The sequence below is a fragment of the Natrix helvetica genome (genome assembly GCF_964273705.1).
Source record: "Natrix helvetica genome assembly, chromosome: 1".
Lineage (NCBI taxonomy): Eukaryota > Metazoa > Chordata > Lepidosauria > Squamata > Natricidae > Natrix > Natrix helvetica.
In genome coordinates this window covers 118,205,617-118,225,228 of record NC_138548.1, presented here as the reverse complement: position 1 = coordinate 118,225,228, position 19,612 = coordinate 118,205,617, and the positions used below count along the sequence as shown (strand labels likewise).

At 40.2% G+C, this 19,612-nt stretch overlaps 1 protein-coding gene across 1 annotated transcript; it reads right to left on the bottom strand.

The window, feature by feature from the left end:
• Nucleotides 1–733: 733 nt before the first annotated feature.
• On the bottom strand, nucleotides 734–18,235 carry LOC309389164 (acyl-CoA (8-3)-desaturase-like; the record flags this gene model as incomplete). The annotated part of the gene is made up of 12 exons (XM_081947190.1): nucleotides 734–971; nucleotides 1,193–1,318; nucleotides 1,439–1,518; nucleotides 3,070–3,166; nucleotides 3,626–3,723; nucleotides 5,928–6,001; nucleotides 10,086–10,145; nucleotides 10,553–10,613; nucleotides 11,725–11,853; nucleotides 13,594–13,695; nucleotides 14,070–14,267; nucleotides 17,993–18,235. The coding sequence occupies 12 exons, from the start codon at nucleotides 18,233–18,235 to the stop codon at nucleotides 860–862; spliced, it is 1,380 nt and encodes a 459-aa protein (XP_081803316.1). The 3' UTR covers nucleotides 734–859.
• Between the last annotated feature and the right edge of the window lie 1,377 nt (nucleotides 18,236–19,612).

Sequence of the window (19,612 nt, the reverse complement as noted above, 5' to 3'; positions counted from 1 at the left end):
ATTTTGAGTACATTGGAGAACTGGTAAATACCTCTGACTGGCCCCGCCCCCATCTATTATCTGCCTCCCGACTCCCATCTGATGGGGAGGAAATGGGGATTTTGCAGTAACCTTCCCCTGGAGTGGGGAAGCTGGGACTTGGGAGGCAGAGAATAGATGGGGTCAGGGCCAGTCAGAGGTGGTATTTACCAGTTCTCTGAACTGCTCAAAATTTCTGCTACCTGTTCTCCAGAACTGCTCAGAACCTGCTGAATACCACCTCTGTCACCCTCCCAGTCCAAGAAGAAGCCCCTAAAATGAAGAAAAGGACAGAAATATAAACATGCATGGTCATCTTGGTGATATTATTTGTTTGGTGGTGCAAGATACCTTTTCATTACTCTTATTATTAATGGATGTGGAAGAATTAGTAGATTTCTCCCAGTATTGGAAGCCCTGGGTGAGAGAAACATCAAGTAAATAATATGGAATCTACAAATGATGAAAACAAAATAGAAGAAATATGGATTGATTTCTTAGCTGCTTTTTGTATGTGCTGATGCAATTTAATCTCATATCATAATCCAGAATCCCCTGCAACAGGCATTGAGTTTATTTTTACAACCATTGCAAAACAGAGGTCAAATGTAAAAATAAGAAACAAAGCAATTCAATGAAAAGTATTAAGAAACTTTATTTATTTATGATACATCCAAGGCCCAGCAGCAGGAAAGAGGGTGGGTGTTGCTTGCAATGCTAATACTCATTAGAAAACATGCCAAAAGTTGAGTCGAGGCCAAAAGGCTCTCCAGCATTCTGTTTCATTCACAAATTACTCTAGGTTTTCTATGCCTGAAGCCTCTCAAGGTCCATCTCAGATCTATCTTGTCTCTTCACGCTTCTTCCCTTGTTGAAGGCAGATTTTAGGATTTTGTGTTTTCTGTTCAAGATGATATGCTTTGAACCAGATTTCACCCGCAACCTTCAAGGAACTGAAAATAACAGAAAGTAAGTTTCTCTTCCTTGCCATGAGAATTAACTCCTACTTAGAAAAAGCCTGCCCCTGATTCAAGCAGAAAAGTGAATTCAAGTGCAGTAAACCGAGGACAGAAAGAGTAGCACAAAAATCTCTCAGTGAGTGATACTTATCCTTTTAGGTATTTGACATGCCTTGACAGTATGCTTTACATTAGGGGTGAAATCTGATACTTACTACACAATGTCAGCAAAGCCAGTGAACATAGGTTTTGACTGATATTCAATACCATGTTTAGCACACATGGATTTCACCAAAGGAGCCACCTTCCAAAAATTGTGCCGAGGCATCGTAGGGAAGAGACTATAGGCAGAAAGGAAGGCAAAGAAGTTGTGATACTTTACTATCTTTTTGCCTTATTCAAACTATGAAGAAGTTTCCCACTGATAGCTTAAAATCTTATTGCCCTAAACCAGTACTCACTGGTGCTCAATTTGAAAATTCAGGTGCCCCGTTACCCAGTCATTGAAAAAAGATTGATTCACATTGCACGTTGACTGAATCTGGGAGAAGAGAGAAAGACAGGTTTTAGTCCAGACATACTGTGAATGAAGGAAGATCAAGCAAATGTCCACAATATATATTTATATTTGTCCATGATTTATATTTATATTCATGTTGGTTGGTATTGTATGTATATAACTAGTATTTGTAGACAAACATATTGAATTTTGGAAATCTTAAATTATATTACCCTAATAGTAGAGTTTAAATACTCATTTGTTATCAAATCTGATAGTCACCAGAGTACAGTTTTGAAAATATGGAGAATTAAAATAGAATTCTAGTAATATACTTATTTTTCATTTTGTGAAACATTTCTTTTCAATAGTTACTTTCAAATCTTCCCTTTCTTATTCCAGACTGAACCAAGTTGTCTGGTATGATTTGAATTCACAGGCCTCCTTTTCTAAAAAGAATGTCCTGGGTCAGTTGACATCATGGTGAGAACAGCTGGAAAATAGCGAGGCTCTGCTGAGCCCCATGAAATCCAACCGGTAAATGCTGATGGGAGACCTTATAGCTATCCTGGAGGGACAGTGAAGGAAAGAAAGGCTCTTTGCTGACCATGAGAAACTTACAATTTACTCATTGGGTGCAAAGCAAGCTCTCCCGAACGACAGCAGGGGCAACTGCCATTTTTGGGCAGTCATGAAGGTGGGGCAACTGGGACAGTAAAATGTGTGCAGGAGTGATATTGAAGAAGAACAGTGTGGTGGCTGTGTGAGGAGATTGTGGTTTTACAAAACGTCTGTCAGTAATGCCCCCTTTTAGAAAAGATTGATCAACAGTGATGTTGAAAAAGAAGGGGGTAGTTTTGTCAAGCCTCTACCCCTGAAACAGTGGCGGATAAGCACAGAGCTGAAAGAGATCCAAAATAAGATATATTAACTGTTTGATTATTTGGATACTCTAAATGCTAAAAGAAGAAAAGCAGAGTAGCCATCTAAGGATTTAATAAACTCTTATTTGGGTTAAAATTTGGTTCCAGAACTTAAAAAGAATATGGTGTAAACAAAGGAAACTAAGGAAGAGAAGTAGAAGAGAAACAGTGCAACATCAGTTACTTTCAAATCTTCCCCTTACTTATTCCAGACTGAACCAAGTTGTCTGATATGATTTGAACTCACAGGCCTCCTTTTCTAAAAAGAATATCCTGATCTGGATGAAAACCAGATGCTGGGTATGGACAAGAGAGAACTGATTCCTGCCCTGGCAGGTTTCTCTTTCAGTTAGTTCTATTATCTTAAAATGAGGCCAAAGAAATGAATCTCATTTCCATTTTTATAAAGCCCAAAAAAAAGCAAGGGCAATCTGTAAGAAAAGGCATAGCATTTCTAAACACACTTCAAACTTTTCTATCATAAGGAAAGCACTGTAAAAGAAATAATAATAGATAAAAATAACATCCAAAAAGGAATTCAGTTTTCACATGTGCAAATTATAATTGATTATTATGGATCTGTGAATTATTGTCATATAATAAAATTATGCAGACAAGCTAAAGTTTAATTATATACAGCCATCAATTTTATCTCCCAGATCTCTCTTACCTGTGTAGAGAACCAATCCATGTTTTTATCATGATCGATGGTCATAGGAAGATGACTCGACTGTGATATCCATGTAAATATAATACTCTCAAGAACACTGAGAGACAGAAATGAGGCAAAGTCAGGCAAATTAGGCAAAATGAAACTATATCTACACAAACAAGCCTTTTAAGTAGAATAGTGGGACAAATTTATTCGTTTCTTTGTTAGGCTTAGAATGCAAGTCATTTACTAGACCTAATGATGCCTTTCTATGGAAATCAATACATTTCTACACTCCTCCAGTGACAATGAGTCAGATTCAAACCAAAGATCAGGACCCCCAATCTTTCTGAGTTAGTGGGCAAATTTGGAAATTTGACCAGATGCCATGGAAACTGATCCCAAATGGAGACTACAGAGTGATTTGGCTATATCCCAGATAGCTATTATAATGGCAATAATAGAATTTAAGCCCACACATATGGAAGTTAGGGAAAGGATAACCTAGAGAATAGTCAGGGTCTGGGAAGGGATAGTGAAACACAAAGAAAATAGTATATATGATGAACAGTACTTCAAAAGAACGAAGTATCCCAAAACACCCTTGAATCCCAGTATGTGGTTGAAGGCAATAAAGAATCGGATAAAATATGCCAGAGTCCATGCCATTTCCTGTAGAAGAAAAGAGAAGGAATGGAGATTAGAATAGCATCTTTCCTTGCCCCAAGTAGACACCCTGCATGGCATCTTAATGAGATCCAGATGTATATCTTCTCCAGATGAACTCTGCTCTGTTTACTGCCCATTTTGACAGAACCAGTTCTACCCTGGGTTCTTTTTTAATGGATTGGCAGGTTTAACTGACTGAAAAAAGCCATAGAAAAATTCACTAGACAAGATTGCATATGCTTGGTTTTCCTTAAAGTACAATATTTTAGGTCACATCATTCCAGAAAGTGATAGAGATGGAGAGGCGTTTCTGTGCATGTTGTTATTAAGTTTTTTTTTAATTAATCAGGGAAGACAATTTTTTATATAGTGATTATCAATATAAGAGACGAGGTGTGTTTTAAGGACCAGTGTTGCTCTGCGTATGGACCTGTTTGAGCTCATAAAAAAATTATTTTCAATAACTGATATGTTTATGTGATATCAGGTGAGAATGTAGAGATTTGATTATCCCACAAAATTCCAGCCATTTTTAATTTGTGTACTTGACAAGAGTGCATGGCAAATTCCCACTTAAAACAAGGCTGGAAAAGTCTTGTCTCCCATCTTCTATATTAAAAAAAAATAAGTCCAACCCCATTTCCAATCCCTCTAGATATTTTTTTAAAAAAAGATGAACCATAACTTTTTACTTGTATTCAAGCCACCATAAATCATTTTTTAATCAAAGCCCTCATAATCAGTTCTTGAGAAATCTAGATTGTAATTCTTGGACATTCTTAGTTCAATCAATGTTATTGTCCAGTTGCCTCTAACGTTTCCCCAACATGCCTTCTTTATGTTTGTTTTCCCAGGAAAAAAATGAATGCATTCTTCATAAAAGGCCTTTTGATAGCCAGCAATAGTTCATCTGGAAGCACTTTGGAATTGGGTGACATTGACTTTCCCATTAACAATATCACCATGCAAATTTTATACGCACCTAAAATGGTTTAGCTTTTTCAAATCCACTTAAGGAAATAAATTCTTAACCTGGAAGCATACCATGGGGGGAGGGGTGTCTCAGTATTGTATTATTGTATGCTGACGATACGCAGTTGTACATCTCCACCCCGAACCACCCCAACGAGGCCGTCGAAATGATGTCCCGGTGCTTGGAAGCTGTACGGGTCTGGATGGGTGACAACAGACTTAAGCTCAACCCCTCCAAGACGGAGTGGCTGTGGCTTCTGGCCCCCCGGTTCAACCAGTGGATCCCATCGCTGGCCATTGGGGGTGAACAACTGGCCCCCATGGAGTGGGCACGCAATTTGGGCGTCCTCCTAGATGCCCGGCTGTCTATGGATGACCATGTGGCAGCCATGGCGAGGGGGGCGTTCCACCAGGTTCGCCTGGTGCGCCAAATGCGCCCCCTATTGGACCGGGATGCCCTTCGCACAGTCACTCATGCGCTGGTGACGTCCCGCCTGGACTACTGCAATGCTCTCTACATGGGGCTTCCCCTGAGATGCACCCGAAGACTACAGCTGGTCCAGAATGCGGCCGCGCGGGTGATTATGGGGAGTACGAGATACTCCCATACAACACCTCTCCTGCGCAAGCTGCACTGGCTCCCTGTGGTCTACCGGGTGCGTTTCAAGGTGCTGATCACCATCTTTAAAGCGCTCCATGGCACAGGACCTAGTTACTTGCGGGATCGCATCCTGCCCCATACATCCCTACGACCAATCCGCTCTCACAAAGAGGGACTCCTCCGGGTGCCGTCCACTAAGCAGTGCCAGAGGGCGGCGCACAGGAGCAGGGCCTTCTCTGTGATGGGCCCAGCCCTCTGGAATGACCTCCCCCCTGACATTAGGATTACTTCCGACCTCCGCTCCTTCCGTAAAAAACTCAAGACCCACCTTTTCCAACTAGCCGGCCTGGCTCAACTATAGTTCTATCTCTAATCCTCCTGGCAATTTTAAACTTTAAATTTTAAATTGGGGTATTTTAATTTTTTAACCTTATTATTATTGTTGTTTTATGTATTGTAACAATTGTTGTTGTGACTTTATACCTCCTCCGTGTAATGTCTAATCATGTAACATGTGATGTATTTATTGTACGCCGCCCCGAGTCCCTTCGTGGAGAGGGAGCGGCTAACAAGTCTAATAAATAATAAAAATAATAAAAATTTAATATTTGGTATGGATTATTTGTGTACTCACCCTCCAGAGCTTGCGTTGGAATATAAAGTACAATGAGTAAACTTGAAAAGTAGGCATTATCATCAGTGGCAATGCTACAGAAGGAAACAAAATGCATATAACCATTAACTGTCCTTTCTAAACATAAAAGAAGCATCAACCACAATCCTGAAATAATTTGTATCTACCATTTTATTTAACAATTATAATTGTACTTGAGAATCTCATCATCAAAAATAAATCAACTCCAAAACTTGTATGTGGCAGACACTACCTGAATTGTGCCACTCAAACTATTTGTGCTGGCTCCATTAGAACCAATTGACTAAAATACACTTGAATGAGCTAAAGGAAACTCTGTTATTCCTTGTGATAAGTGGACAATACTATCTTACTCCATTCAGATTTATTTAGAGGAAAGCCCTGGTAAATCCAGTGAGACCAGCTCTCAAGTGTTTATATATTCATACGTAAGTGACATCTTGTAAAACTGCCCATCTTGTAAAATGGATTGGGACGCCCTTCGCACAGTCACTCATGCGACGGTGACGTCCCGGCTGGACTATTGCAATGCTCTCTACATGGGGCTTCCCTTGAGATGCACCCGAAGACTGCAGCTGGTCCAGAATGCGGCCGCACGGGCAATTATGGGATGTACTAGGTACTCCCATGTAACACCTCTCCTGCGCGGGCTGCACTGGCTACCTGTGGTTTTTCGGGTGCGTTTCAAGGTGTTGACTATCATCTTCAAAGCGCTCCATGGCACAGGACCTAGTTATCTACGGTAGCACATCCTACCCCATACATCCCTGCGACCAATTCGCTCTCACAGAGAGGGGCTCCTCCGGGTGCCGTCCACCAAGCAATGCCAGCGGGCGGCGCCCAGGAGTAGGTCCTTCTTTGTGATGGGCCCGACCCTATGGAATGACCTCCCCCCTGATATTAGAACAACTACCGATCTCCGCTCCTTCTGCAAGAAATTAAAGACCCACCTGTTCCATTTAGCTGGCCTGGCCTAACAGTAGCCGCCAGTCTGGCTTCCAGCCCGGACACAGCACAGAGACGGCCTTGGTCGCGTTGGTCGATGATCTCTGGAGGGCCAGAGATAGGGGTTGTTCCTCTATCCTGGTCCTATTAGACCTCTCGGCGGCTTTTGATACCATCGACCATGGTATCCTATTGCGCCGGCTGGGGGGGATGGGAGTTGGAGGCACCGTTCTGTGGTGGTTCGGCTCCTACCTCTCCGACCGGATGCAATGTGTGTTGGCAGGGGGGCAGAGGTCGACTCTGAGGCCACTCATTTGTGGGGTGCCTCAGGGGTCGGTCCTCTCGCCCCTTCTGTTCAACGCATATGTGAAGCCACTGGGGGAGATCATCCGTGGTTTTGGGGTGGAGTATCATCTGTACGCTGATGATACGCAGCTGTACATTTCCACCCCAGACCACCCCAACAAGGCTGTCGAGGTGATGACCCGGTGTTTGGAAGCCGTCGGGGTCTGGATGGGAGACAACAGACTCAAGCTCAACCCCTCCAAGACTGAGTGGCTGTGGCTACCGGCACCCCGGTTCAGTCAGTTGATTCCATCACTGACCATAGGGGGCGAGCAATTGCCCCCTGTGGAACGGGCGCGCAATTTGGGCATCCTCCTAGATGCCCGGCTGTCAATGGATGACCATGTGGCAGCCGTGGCAAGGGGGGCATTCCACCAGGTTCGCCTGGTGCGCCAATTGCGCCCCCTACTGGACCGGGATGCCCTACACACAGTCACTCATGCACTGGTGACGTCTCGGCTGGACTACTGCAATGCCCTCTACATGGGGCTTCCCTTGGGACGCGCTCGAAGACTGCAGCTAGTCCAGAACGCAGCCGCATGGGCTATCTTGGGGAGTACTAGGTACTCCCACGTAACACCGCTTCTGCGCGAGCTGCACTGGCTGCCTGTGGTCTTTCGGGTGCATTTCAAGGTGTTAATTACCATCTTTAAAGCGCTCCATGGCTCAGGACCTAGGTACTTGCGGGATCGCATCCTACCACACACGTCCCTGCGACCGATTCGCTCTCACAGGGAAGGACTCCTCCGGGTGCCGTCCACTAAGCAATGCCAACGGGCGGCACCTAGGAATAGAGCCTTCTCTGTGATGGGCCCAACCCTCTGGAATGACCTCCTCCCCGATATCAGAACCACCACCAACTTCCCCTCCTTTCGACGAAAACTGAAGACTCACCTGTTCCGTTTAGCCGGCCTGGACCATTCATAACCTTATTATACCTCCTGGCAGATATATTTTAACTGGGTAATTTTAATTGGGTATTTTTAGGATTGTTGAAATATTGTTTTTATCTACTTTACTTTGTACAGTGTCGTATTGCCTCCTCTTCTATGTTTTTATGTTTGTATGTTTGTATTCCATTTTATCTGTTTTATTTGACTGTACACCGCCCCGAGTCCCTTTGGGGAGAGGGGGCGGTATAAAAATCGAAATAAAGGTAAAGGTAAAGGTAATTTCCAACACTTCTGGCCGGTATTTTAATCCCTGGGGATAGATTTTTTACATTGCTTTTAATTTTTGTTTTAGAACGGTTTTATATTATTTTGTTTTATGGGTACCCGATATTGTATTTTGTATATGGTTTTTAGCTGTGTTTTGTACACCGCCCCGAGTCCCTTCGGGGAGAGGGAGCGGTTTATAAATGTAATAAATAAATAAATACAATTTTGGGTGACTTACAACAATATAAAACCTAAAACTAGAGACAGGGCAACCTACTAATATATATATATATAAAGAGAGCAAACCCCACTACCTTCTAGCACCGATGATGTTACCTAATTGGGTAATGAAACGTCTGCAAGAAAATTACTGGCCTCAAGGAGCACCAAGGACCCCACAGTTCCACCCCAGCTACAAATATTATCTTCTATTGGAATCACCTGAATAAAAGGCATTTTTCCTTCAAAAGAGGAGAGGGGTTAATAGTCCAGAGGAAAAGAAGCATAGAGGCACAACAAGGAAAGTTGCAAAATACAGAATATAATATTGTAATAGAATATAATAATTGTAATAATTATAATAATTGTAATTAATGTAACAATATAGAAATAGTAATAGAATAAAATGTAAAGTAGAGGCAATAGAAGACACACTTACACTTGTAAGTTACACATTTTGCTTTTATATCTTGGGTTTTTTTCAAAATAAAATATCTCCCTAACCCTTATTGGAAGGGTTTTTTTAACTTGTTCAGAGTCCAACATGTTAGTGGTTCTTGAGACTCAGACTCCACACTTAATCTAATTGGAGAGAGTTTTTTATAAAAAAACTTATGATAGAGATTCCCTCTGAACTGCTGTAAGCAACTAGTTGTTGTGGCACTGGCTTGACTGGCTTCAAGAAAGGAAGGACCAAGTCATGGAGTGCATGAGATTCAATCTTTATTAGCTTGGATGGCAGTGTGGTAGCTTTCAAAGGCCATCTGAAGGAAGACCAGTGGATTTCCTTGGTTGGTTATTGTGAGAATGGACTGCTGAACTTGATGGGCCAAGGATTAGATCCAGCAGGCACCATTTATGATCTTATCAATAAAGCAGTTTCAAAAAGAAAAACAACTGCTGGTGAAGAGGTTGGACTATATTCTCCATTATGTTCCTGTCTCTCTTCCATGGCAATTTTCTTCCACAGTAATTTGATTTATGGATGCTCCTCAGTTGTGTCTATAGAGCATCAAATAATTGAGCAGTTGCATGAGAAAGTGCAATACCCTCTCCAGGTTGGCATTTCTCTCTTTGCACTGTTTAGGCATAGTCTGTTTCTGAAGGTATGGACTGAGAATCAGGATGCCTCCCTCCACCTTAAATATGTAGATTAAACTCATGGGAATCTGTGTGTTCTCAGAAAGGAAAGATTTCCTCCTCATTCTCTGCAATGTTCTATAGTTGCTACCACGGCTCTTCTTCTTCCCTCCTCCTCTTTATCTTATAATTATCATTTATCATAATAAGAGTTGTTCTTAATCTAAACTGTGCTGGGGATTATGCACAATGCATATATATAATCTGCCCCTGAGCTCATGGTTGAAAAGATAAGAGTCCAAAGATGATGTAAAAGTTGTTGGTTTTTTGACAGAGGAAAAAGTTCATTTGGAGTTTAACAGGAGGTAGGGGGAGAAAAGATACTCACTGAAGAAATAATACTTGTGCTGATACTTATAAGGCATGTATTTCTTTTTCTGCAAACCAACTGTAAAAGAAAGGAATGAAAAAAGCAAATAACTTTCAACAGGTGATTACAACTTAAGGCTCCATTTCTATAACATCCTTTTCATCTGCTCTGTGAAATAAATTCTCAGGCAGGAAAAAAGCAAAAAAAAGTGAGATGTACATAGCTGTCACAATAATAAATTGTAATTGTGGTAATTAGAATAGATTGCAGTCTTTATTTTGAAATATTCCAGGTGCAGAAACACATGGCATTGTGAGATAGCTTTTAAAATTAAGCCCTGCAATAGAAATACAGAAAGAACAGTCTTAAACTTAGATTTCTTAGTCAGGAAAGGAAGCTGTCCCTTTTGGTAGCAGAAACACTAGATAAACTTTTATAATCTTCCCATTAGTAGAAGGCCCCAAAGGAAAGTATTACTGATGGACCTGGATCTGGTGGGTTCAAAGTGTTCCATTGTCCCAATATCAGCTCTTCAGCCACACCATCCTATAGCCACCAAAATAAATGTCCCGACTGGTTTCAGAAGAGGTGAATTAACAATAAAAAGGGAATCCAGAATCTCAGCTAAATAGGCAGCTTCTTCATTTTGATATTTTTACTGACTGCCACATCCTCAGAACCTCACAACCATCAGAGATAGAACATTTTCTACCAGTATTTCTGCTTGTGAGGCATAAGTAATTCTATATTTTCTTTGTTTGAAGAAACAGCCAAGGCAGAATATGCTTATCAAATCTGAAACACTCCACTGAGATAATTCACACAATAGTTAGTCCAATCCATAACATTAACCAGAGAAAGAGCAAAAGGGAACAAACAAAGAGATACTTAAGCTCCATACCACCCTCCATCTTTTAATCTATCCTATTCCTATCAGAGCTGCCAGGATTTTTGGACAGGAAGACAATCTGCTACTTTGCTTCCCTAACTCACCTTCTTGGGATTGTGATCACATGGCCATAAAAACTTGCTGCTTTCCTCAGAATCCTTTTGTACATTATTGTTCAGTCAATCCCATGAGCTAATTCCCTCAATAATCCAGTTCATAGTATTCAACTATAGCTATAAGCTACCATAAGAGAACCAGTTTTAAGGCATCAGGCTAGAAACTGCAAGATTGTGAGTTCTAATCTCTCCTTGGACAATGCCACCCAGCCTTAGAAAGCAGGGGTCCATTATCAGTGGTGGGATTCAAACTTTTTTACTACCAGTTCTGTGGATATGGCTTTGTGGGCATGGCAGGGGAAAGGATACTGCAAAATCCCCATTCCCTCCCCACTCTCAAAATTTCCACTGCCTGTTCTCCAGAACCTGTCAGAACTTCCTGGATACCACCTTTGGTTCATATAGAGAAATACACTTTTGTTATGGCCACCTTGGGTGAACATTTTGTCCAACCCTACTAATCTACTATCTCAATGAGATCTGTCTTATCAAACGCTGCTAATAAATATAAATAATAAACCCAGTAGACTGTGTTCAACTCTAACAAATTGACAATGAAATGGCTTAACAGTTGCTGTTCTGAATGCTGATCTGAAAGGAGAATGGCCAGGGTTCAGTAAAATCTGTTGTCATCTAAGCAGTTGCTTCTTACCTCCAAAGAAAGAGTTTCCCCTAATGACAAAATAAAGGGATGAAATGAAACATCTGGGTCCTTCTCAAAACAGTTGGGTTTAGCATGATGCTGGGAATGGTGAAAAGACCACCAATTAGCTGAAAGCCCCTGTAGAGGAAAAGTGAAAGAAAGCATTCAGGCTCTTGTAAAAGATTGCTCTGCTTTGAAGAGGAGATTCCATTGAAACTTTGAATTGGATTTTCAAATAAGTTTGAGATGTTGAATCAGCTGACTCTGAATTATCTTGCAGAGGTTCAAAACAGTTTGAAGATTAAGTGCACTTTCTAGCTTTGAAGAATCTCAAGCATTAATTGCATATGTGGACAAAACTGGGGGAGAATTTTGAGTACTGTAATGAGTTCCCTGATATTAACATGAGTAGGTGGCAAATGAGTTTTATCACCTTTCAAAACCCTGCCTGTCAAAGCACTGGAAGAGGTGCTGCTCTGCTATTTATGTATTTAGAGAGATTCACCTGTTGGGAGAAACAGAAAACAACTTAGAGACCTACATCTATTCTGCTCTGTCTCTCTTTTAATGAGTTTTGCTTTTTCTTGCTTCCATACCATTTTATTCTTATTTTTCCTCGACTCACCTTTAGTACAGTCCCTATTAGCTTTGGAAGCAATATTGTCCTTCCTTTGTCACTGGCATTTAATCAGGCTTATTGATCAGTGAATTTTATCACTGGCATTTAATCAGACTTATCACCAATTGGACTTTATCACTAGCATGTAATCAGACAAAAGCACGTGAAAATAACACCTGATATGCTCATCTAATTTCACTGATAATGTTTATACAAAGATTTTAATAGCAGTGTTAGGAAATAGATTATAGCAAAATGATACCATTTGTTATTAAGAATGTTTAAGCAGGGTAAAAAAATTAGGCATGCATTAGATGATATAGGGTTTACTGTAGACATAATAGACTTAAAATAAAGGTCAACTTGTAATCTCATTATTAGATGCTGAAAAACTTTTGATAAAATACATAAACAATTCATGTTCATTATTTGTCTATCTATCTATCTATCTATCTATCTATCTATCTATCTATCTATCTATTATCTTTCTTTCTTTCTTTCTTTCTTTCTTTCTTTCTTTCTTTCTTTCTTTCTTTCTTTCTTTCTTTCTACCTTTCTACCTTTCTACCTTTCTACCTTTATGGCTATGTGTGTATGTTGCAGCATTATTCAGGAATGCCTTTAGCAATTTCAACCAAACCTAATACCCAGATGACTTTCTTTCTGCAAAGTCTGTTGGGGTAAGACACCCCAACATCCCCTCAGGGTGTGTGTGTGTGTGTGTGTGTGTGTGTGTGTGTGTGTGTGTGTATTCCAGCATCACTCTGGAATGCCTGGGCTGCTAAAATGAAAAGGAATGAATTATATCTATAGTGTCAAATCACAGTACTTTTGAAAGTGGTAGTTTGCATTTTTGGATTCAGGTTCTGTTAAGATACAGCCTGTTGTGCCTTAAAATGGCATCTACAGTGCAGTTGCCATGGTAACAGCTTTACAGTACTCTATAAGGGGGCTTTCTCTGGTAAGGGTTATTGGGTGTAAATAAATACCCAGGGAATGCCGGGTTATCTGCTAGTGTTTAATAGATTTGAAAATCCCTTGGAATTCATAAAATGGATTAGGAATATTATATCTACTACTAAAGTAAAATTTAATGACATTTCCTCCCACTTTTCCATAATTTAGAGAAACTAGAAACGAATAAATAACACAACACATTTGATGTTTACTCATGAAACTTTTTCATGTATATTTGTAATATTCCATATTCTTTCCCTTCAGTTCCGTGGAACATTCTAAGAATAATATACTTTACTTACCTTTAAATGGCACATTACAAATTCTTGAAAATGGTGGTTCCATTTTGGATTACTGAAGACTGAAAGATATCCCAAATCATGTCCTAGCCAGCCTGCTTGAGACTAAAAGAAAAGGGTGATTCGCCACAGAAGGACTACCTTTTGTGTCACTCCTACAACTTATATCCAATGGTAATAGCTATGCAAGAACTGCTGGGATAGATAAAATAAAGATTCATTCATTCTAGGATTATTTTATTCAGTCAAAGGGGCAGCCACCCAGAGAAGCATTGCAAACAGGATAGGCACAAGAAACCAATTCTATAATATAACCACAGATGTAATTGAATGCAACCTTCTCAAAGCACATGACAATTGAATATGTGTTATTTTCTTTATAAAGAAATTATTTTAATTTGGTTGAAAGACAGTCTGCTGTAGGAAGCCAAACTAGCGGAAAATGCAATTTTACCTAAAAGGAAAGGCAAGAATATTACCTGAGCAAAGGTCATCAACACTGTGGCAATAAGAAAAGATGTCATAGATAGTCCAAAATACCACAAAACAAACCAGCCAGCAGCATCCAGTACTAAAATATGCAGAAGCATCAGGAAAAAGAACAATTGGTTTGGCTTGAAGAGTCCCATCTTTTTAACAGTGGACAGCAATTCCTGAAAATCTTCTATTAATAATTGCTATGGGGAAAAATTCAGAAAATTTGCAGGAGTTTTGACTTTATGGATACAACATAGCTAGCCAGTGGCATCAACAGATAACATCGAGAACTCTTGGTGGAATTTCCCTCCAAATATCCTTTTCCTTCCAAACTTTTAATACTCTTTCAAAAACATTAAATGCGGAAGAAAACAAATGAAAAATGTTTGCATAAATAAACTATTTTTCTACTTAGTGACTGCTAGACAAATTAGAGCTCATGTTTGGGACGCTAGAAATCAATGCCTATCTGTATTTAATAATCTTGGCAAAAAGCACTAATGGGGAAACATAAAGAGGGTGGAGGGAGGGAGAGATATATATGATTTCATGGTATAGCTTGGTATAGTTTGGTAAATTATGGCTTTATTGAGTGTCCACAAGGCAGCACCAATTTATATATTCCTCTAATGTACATACTAATCTATGATTGGAGAATTACTAGTTTAAACAAACCACTGACTGTTGTGTTATTCAGTACTATTTTTATTTGTATATTTATTGTAAACTATTGGCACATGACATTCATTTATAGAATATATTTGTACTATATTTCAATTTCATTAATGTTTATTTAAATGTAGTATTTTATTACAATTATAAAATGCGCAATTAATATTATGAATTAATATTAATTATTATTTCTGATTAAATATTTATGGAACTCAATGGGGCTCTGAAGGGTTATGATTAATTCTAAACTATAATTATTAGAAAATGATTTTGGCTTCAAGTAAAGTCTGGAGCAATAGATGACAGGTGGAACTGGAACATGGAACTGGAAAAACTTTGTTAATCTGAGATGTTTCATTGCTAAACCAAGCATCTTCATCAGTCAGAGTAAAAATTAGTTAGGCAGAGAATCATTGGAATGTACCAACTCTTGCCACACCCATTTCATTTGAATCTTGACTCTCTCAATCTCAGATTAACATGGCAGATTAACAAAGTTTGTTCCAGTTCCATAATTCAACCTTTAGTCACTTTTGTCCTGGTTAATTAAACCGTCATTGACATATATATTGCAACTCATTTCAGGGAGAAACACCTGAAATTGGTGCGGCAAGAGTTGATATGTTCCAACGACTCTCTGACTTTGCCTAACTACCGGTAATTTTTACTCTGACTGATGAGGTTGCTTGGATGAGCAACTCAATATCTCAGATTAACAAAGTTTGGTCCAGTTGCCATGATTCAACCTTTAGACACTTCCATTTTAAAAAAATTCTTTCTCTTTTTTATTCATCTGAGTTTTATTTGTATTTGATTTTACTAGTATGCTGAAAATATTTATCAAAAAATATTTAAACAATTAATAAGTAAATAAAAGGTAACAGGAAAAAATGTCTAATGTGCTTTGAAAGTGGGTTATAGCGACTGAGTGCAGTCTTATTTTTTAAATAATGATAAAATTATTTTTTTTCCTTCTGTTCAGTCATGTCCAATTCTCAGGGACTGTTGGACATTTTTTCTTGGCAAGGTTTTTCAGAAGTGACTTGCCACTGCCTCCTTCATAGGGCTGAGATAAAGTGATTAGCCTAAGATCATCCAGTCAGCTTCATGCACAAGGCAGCACTTGAATTCACAATCTCCCAATATCTAGCCTGATGCCGCAATCACTACACCAAACTAGTTCCATGACAATTTTTGTGAATAGTTGCAAAGTCATGTCCAACCCATTGTGACCCCATGGACACATAACTTATGTCTTATCTTTTTATTTTCTACATCTAGGTTGTTGTGTGTTTGTGTGTGAGAGAGGAGGGGGTTGTTTTGTGAGTTCCTACTTGCAGTCCGTATTAACAGAGGCCAGATACTGGTTTTCCCAACTAGCCAAAAGGTGTATAAGTATGTCCATCTTCAAATAATCATCTGATATAGATCCAATTTCACTCTTTGCAAAAGATAGAATAGTATTGCATGACTGAACTACTGGCTCCATGTTAAAGTTGTGTATGACTAATTAAAAACTTACAAATTGATTATTTCGCCAGCTGGTCTTCCAGTCTCTGCCGTGCATGCAGGGGACACACGTGTGCATGTGCAGGGGGTGGGATGTATGCATGGGGGGTGCTCGCATTGCATTTTGGGGCCTCTCACGGTGCCAACATGCCCTTTTTTAGCTTCCAGATTAGTGCAGGAGGCCTTCCAAGACCAAAACAGGGCGCAGGGGGGGTGCATGTGGTCCCCCAACCCTATTTTGGACCTGGAATCTCTCCTGCACCAATCTGGAAGCCTAAACATAGCATAAGGACACTGCGCAAGGCCCCAAAATTCAATGGGAGCCAAAACAGAGTGCAGGAAGTGTGTGGCACATACGCGGGAAGCATGGGAGCATGGGGGGGGTCACACACACATACACAGGAGTGGGGCACATGCAGGGGGTTGTGCATGGATTGAATTATGGGGGTGGGCATGTTGTCGCACATGCATGTGTGTGCTTTTGGCACATGAGGACAAAAAGGTTAGGCATCACTGGCATACCGTATATCAGGAATAATATGTCCTTGTGAATGTAAAAAAGAAAGAAAGAATCTCTGTGCTGATTTCACTGCACCATTTTGTGGGTAGGATTCCTGTTTTATTTCTCCCACTTCTATTTAAATTAACAATGGGATTTACAAGGTTTGGTTCAGTCCTTCAGAGTTGGGAAAATCATAGACTCATAACACAATGGATTTTAAAAGGGACCATCCTCTCAAACCTCTCTTCTTATGTGTGATTCCTCCTTAATGGAAGGCTGCCTCGTCTCTGCCTGAAGACATCCAAAAAGGAAGCCCACATCTTTCCCTCAATCAGTGGTTCCATTCTCACACAACACTTGCTTCCTCCATATTAAACCTGTTTACTCAGTCCCACTTAAGACTTTTCTTCTCTAGGCTCAACAGTTCAGTTTAACAATTCCTTCAACAACCACCCCACTCTCTATTTGTGGCTCCTGTTCCAACTGTTTTGGACCTTTCTTAAAGTGTAGCTCCACAAACTGAGCAAAGAGCAGAATAAATGGAATGCTTTGTAAATAACTGAGAAAGCCAAATACTAGCAAAAAGAAAATCAATATCTGCTTCATATAGTATAGAAAGACTTTTGAAAAGTGTTCAGAAAAATGGGAAGCCAAGAATCTCGTCGTCCTCATGAGAAACTTACATACAAGTCAGGAAGCCACATTACAGGCAGAACATGGCAAAAACAGACTGACTCCAGGTTAGCAAAAGGGTACAAGGCTGTGTACTTGACCCTTATATTCAACTTATATGCTGAATATATATGAAGGGCAACTGGTTTTAACATTGGAGGAAGAAACATCAACAGCCTGTATTAGGCTGATAGCTTTACCCTGAAGCTGAATATACAGAAAATCTACAAGTTTTAATGATAAAAGTCAAGGAGCAGAGTGGAAAATGGGATTGAAATTAAATATATGAAGAAGACCAAACTAATTATAACCACGTACAATGACATTGGCAGTGAAGAGACTGAAAATGGCAAATAGAACCAACCCTAAACGGTAAAGGAACAAGCAATTAATAAAACTGACTAGCACTCAGTAGAGCTACCACAGAAGCCTTGGAAAAGATATTTAAGTGCCGTGCCCATAGCTACAAATAGTAGAATTGGTAAACTATGGTATTCCCTGTAACACTTTACGGGAGCGAAAGAAACTGGCCACCCGAGTCCTCGCCTCGTCAGCTGCCCCGCGCCTTACCGTGGCATCCTGCCCTGCGTACGAGCTGATAGTCCGAGAGCCCCCCGGGTGCCTCCTGTGGAACCGGCTGATGTCATAGACTTTCCTGTCAATCACCAGCCAGAGCTCCCGTGACGGGTCTTCCTGGCCAGTACGCCGCCCGATCTCTTCCCAGGTAAACAACCGCGAAGGGCCGGACTGATCGGCCGAAGGATCAGCCTCCCTCCTCCGCCTGATCCCGGTTTCTCCTTGCTGGGAAGCCATCTCCCCCCGACTGAGGCTTCGGGGAACTTGACACTGTCCTTTTCAGCACCATCGGGAGGGCGGACTGGGCGAGTCCGAGCAAGGGAGTTGCCTCCCTTCTCCGCCTTCGATTGGCCCAAAAAGTTTCATCGACGCTGCTTTCGTGGGACAAACGCAGATTGAGAAACTCGCGAAAAAGCAACTCGGGCGAGCCTAAGATGTTCGGCTTTTCGAGTACGAAGGAGAAGCTGACTGCCGACCGGTGTGAGTCATTGCATTTTGAAAAGTTGTCCTCCCCAGCCGATAGTGATAGGACGGAGATCAGCTATGCCAGCAATTGTTTATTTCGGAGAACAAACTGAGCTATTGATTCATCTCTGCCTTCTCTCCATCCCTGGAATACCACAGGTTGAGGATTTCTACTGGCTATACAGAAAGGAGATTGGCATAATCCGAAACAGCTTTCATTTGCTTAAACATTATAGTGGCAAAACACACATCTTTCTCGCAGCTTGCGGGAAAGGGGCTGACAGAGGCTTATCACTAATACACTACATCCTTATCTTGCAGTTGCTCAATGCCTAAACTCAGATCAGGCAATAAGCCAACAATAAGTTGGTACTGGTAAAGAATTGAGAGGATTCACTGCTCTGGCTTGAGAATGAAAATCTGACATCAGGACTTCCACAGTACCATTATCCCTGGGAATCGTCATTTCATGCCAGTACAGTCTTCCACCTATTCAAATGTAGGCAATTAGCACAGCCATGGAAAGAGGCAATTAGCAATTGTGACAGTAATAATCCAGATTAAATCTATTGATTTTGGGCCACATATATACTTAATTATGTTCAAATAATAGGTGCAGATTTATAACTTATGTAAGTTTATTTACTGGAATAACTTTTTAAAGAAACTAAAAAGCAATAGAATGCAATTTATTGCAAATTATTGGAGGAAGAACTATATGTGTAGAAACATGATCAAAATCGATATGCTGATTTGTTGACTTTTTGCTAATTTTGATGAATTTTGGGGAAAAAATGTCTATTAGTCTATTCCTTGCTCTGCAAAACATGTACAATGAGAATGTACATTAATAAAGTTAGATGCAATGTTTTAAACTTCCACTGATTTCAGGGAGAAATAGAAGCATTTAGTTTTTCTTTTGAGCAGCTTTTTCATGAAAGTTTGCAATAATTTGAGAAGTAAGATGTAAATAGTAATGTTGAAATATATCACTGTCAAATATACCTATGAAAAAGTGAACTGAATTTGTACAACTGTTTTCTTTTTTGTAAGCTGCTGAGGTTGTTATTCCACCAAAGTTTCCTACTTCTGTCTCATTCTCAACTTTACTTTTGCCTTGAATGAAGCTTTCCCAGAATAGTGATTTTT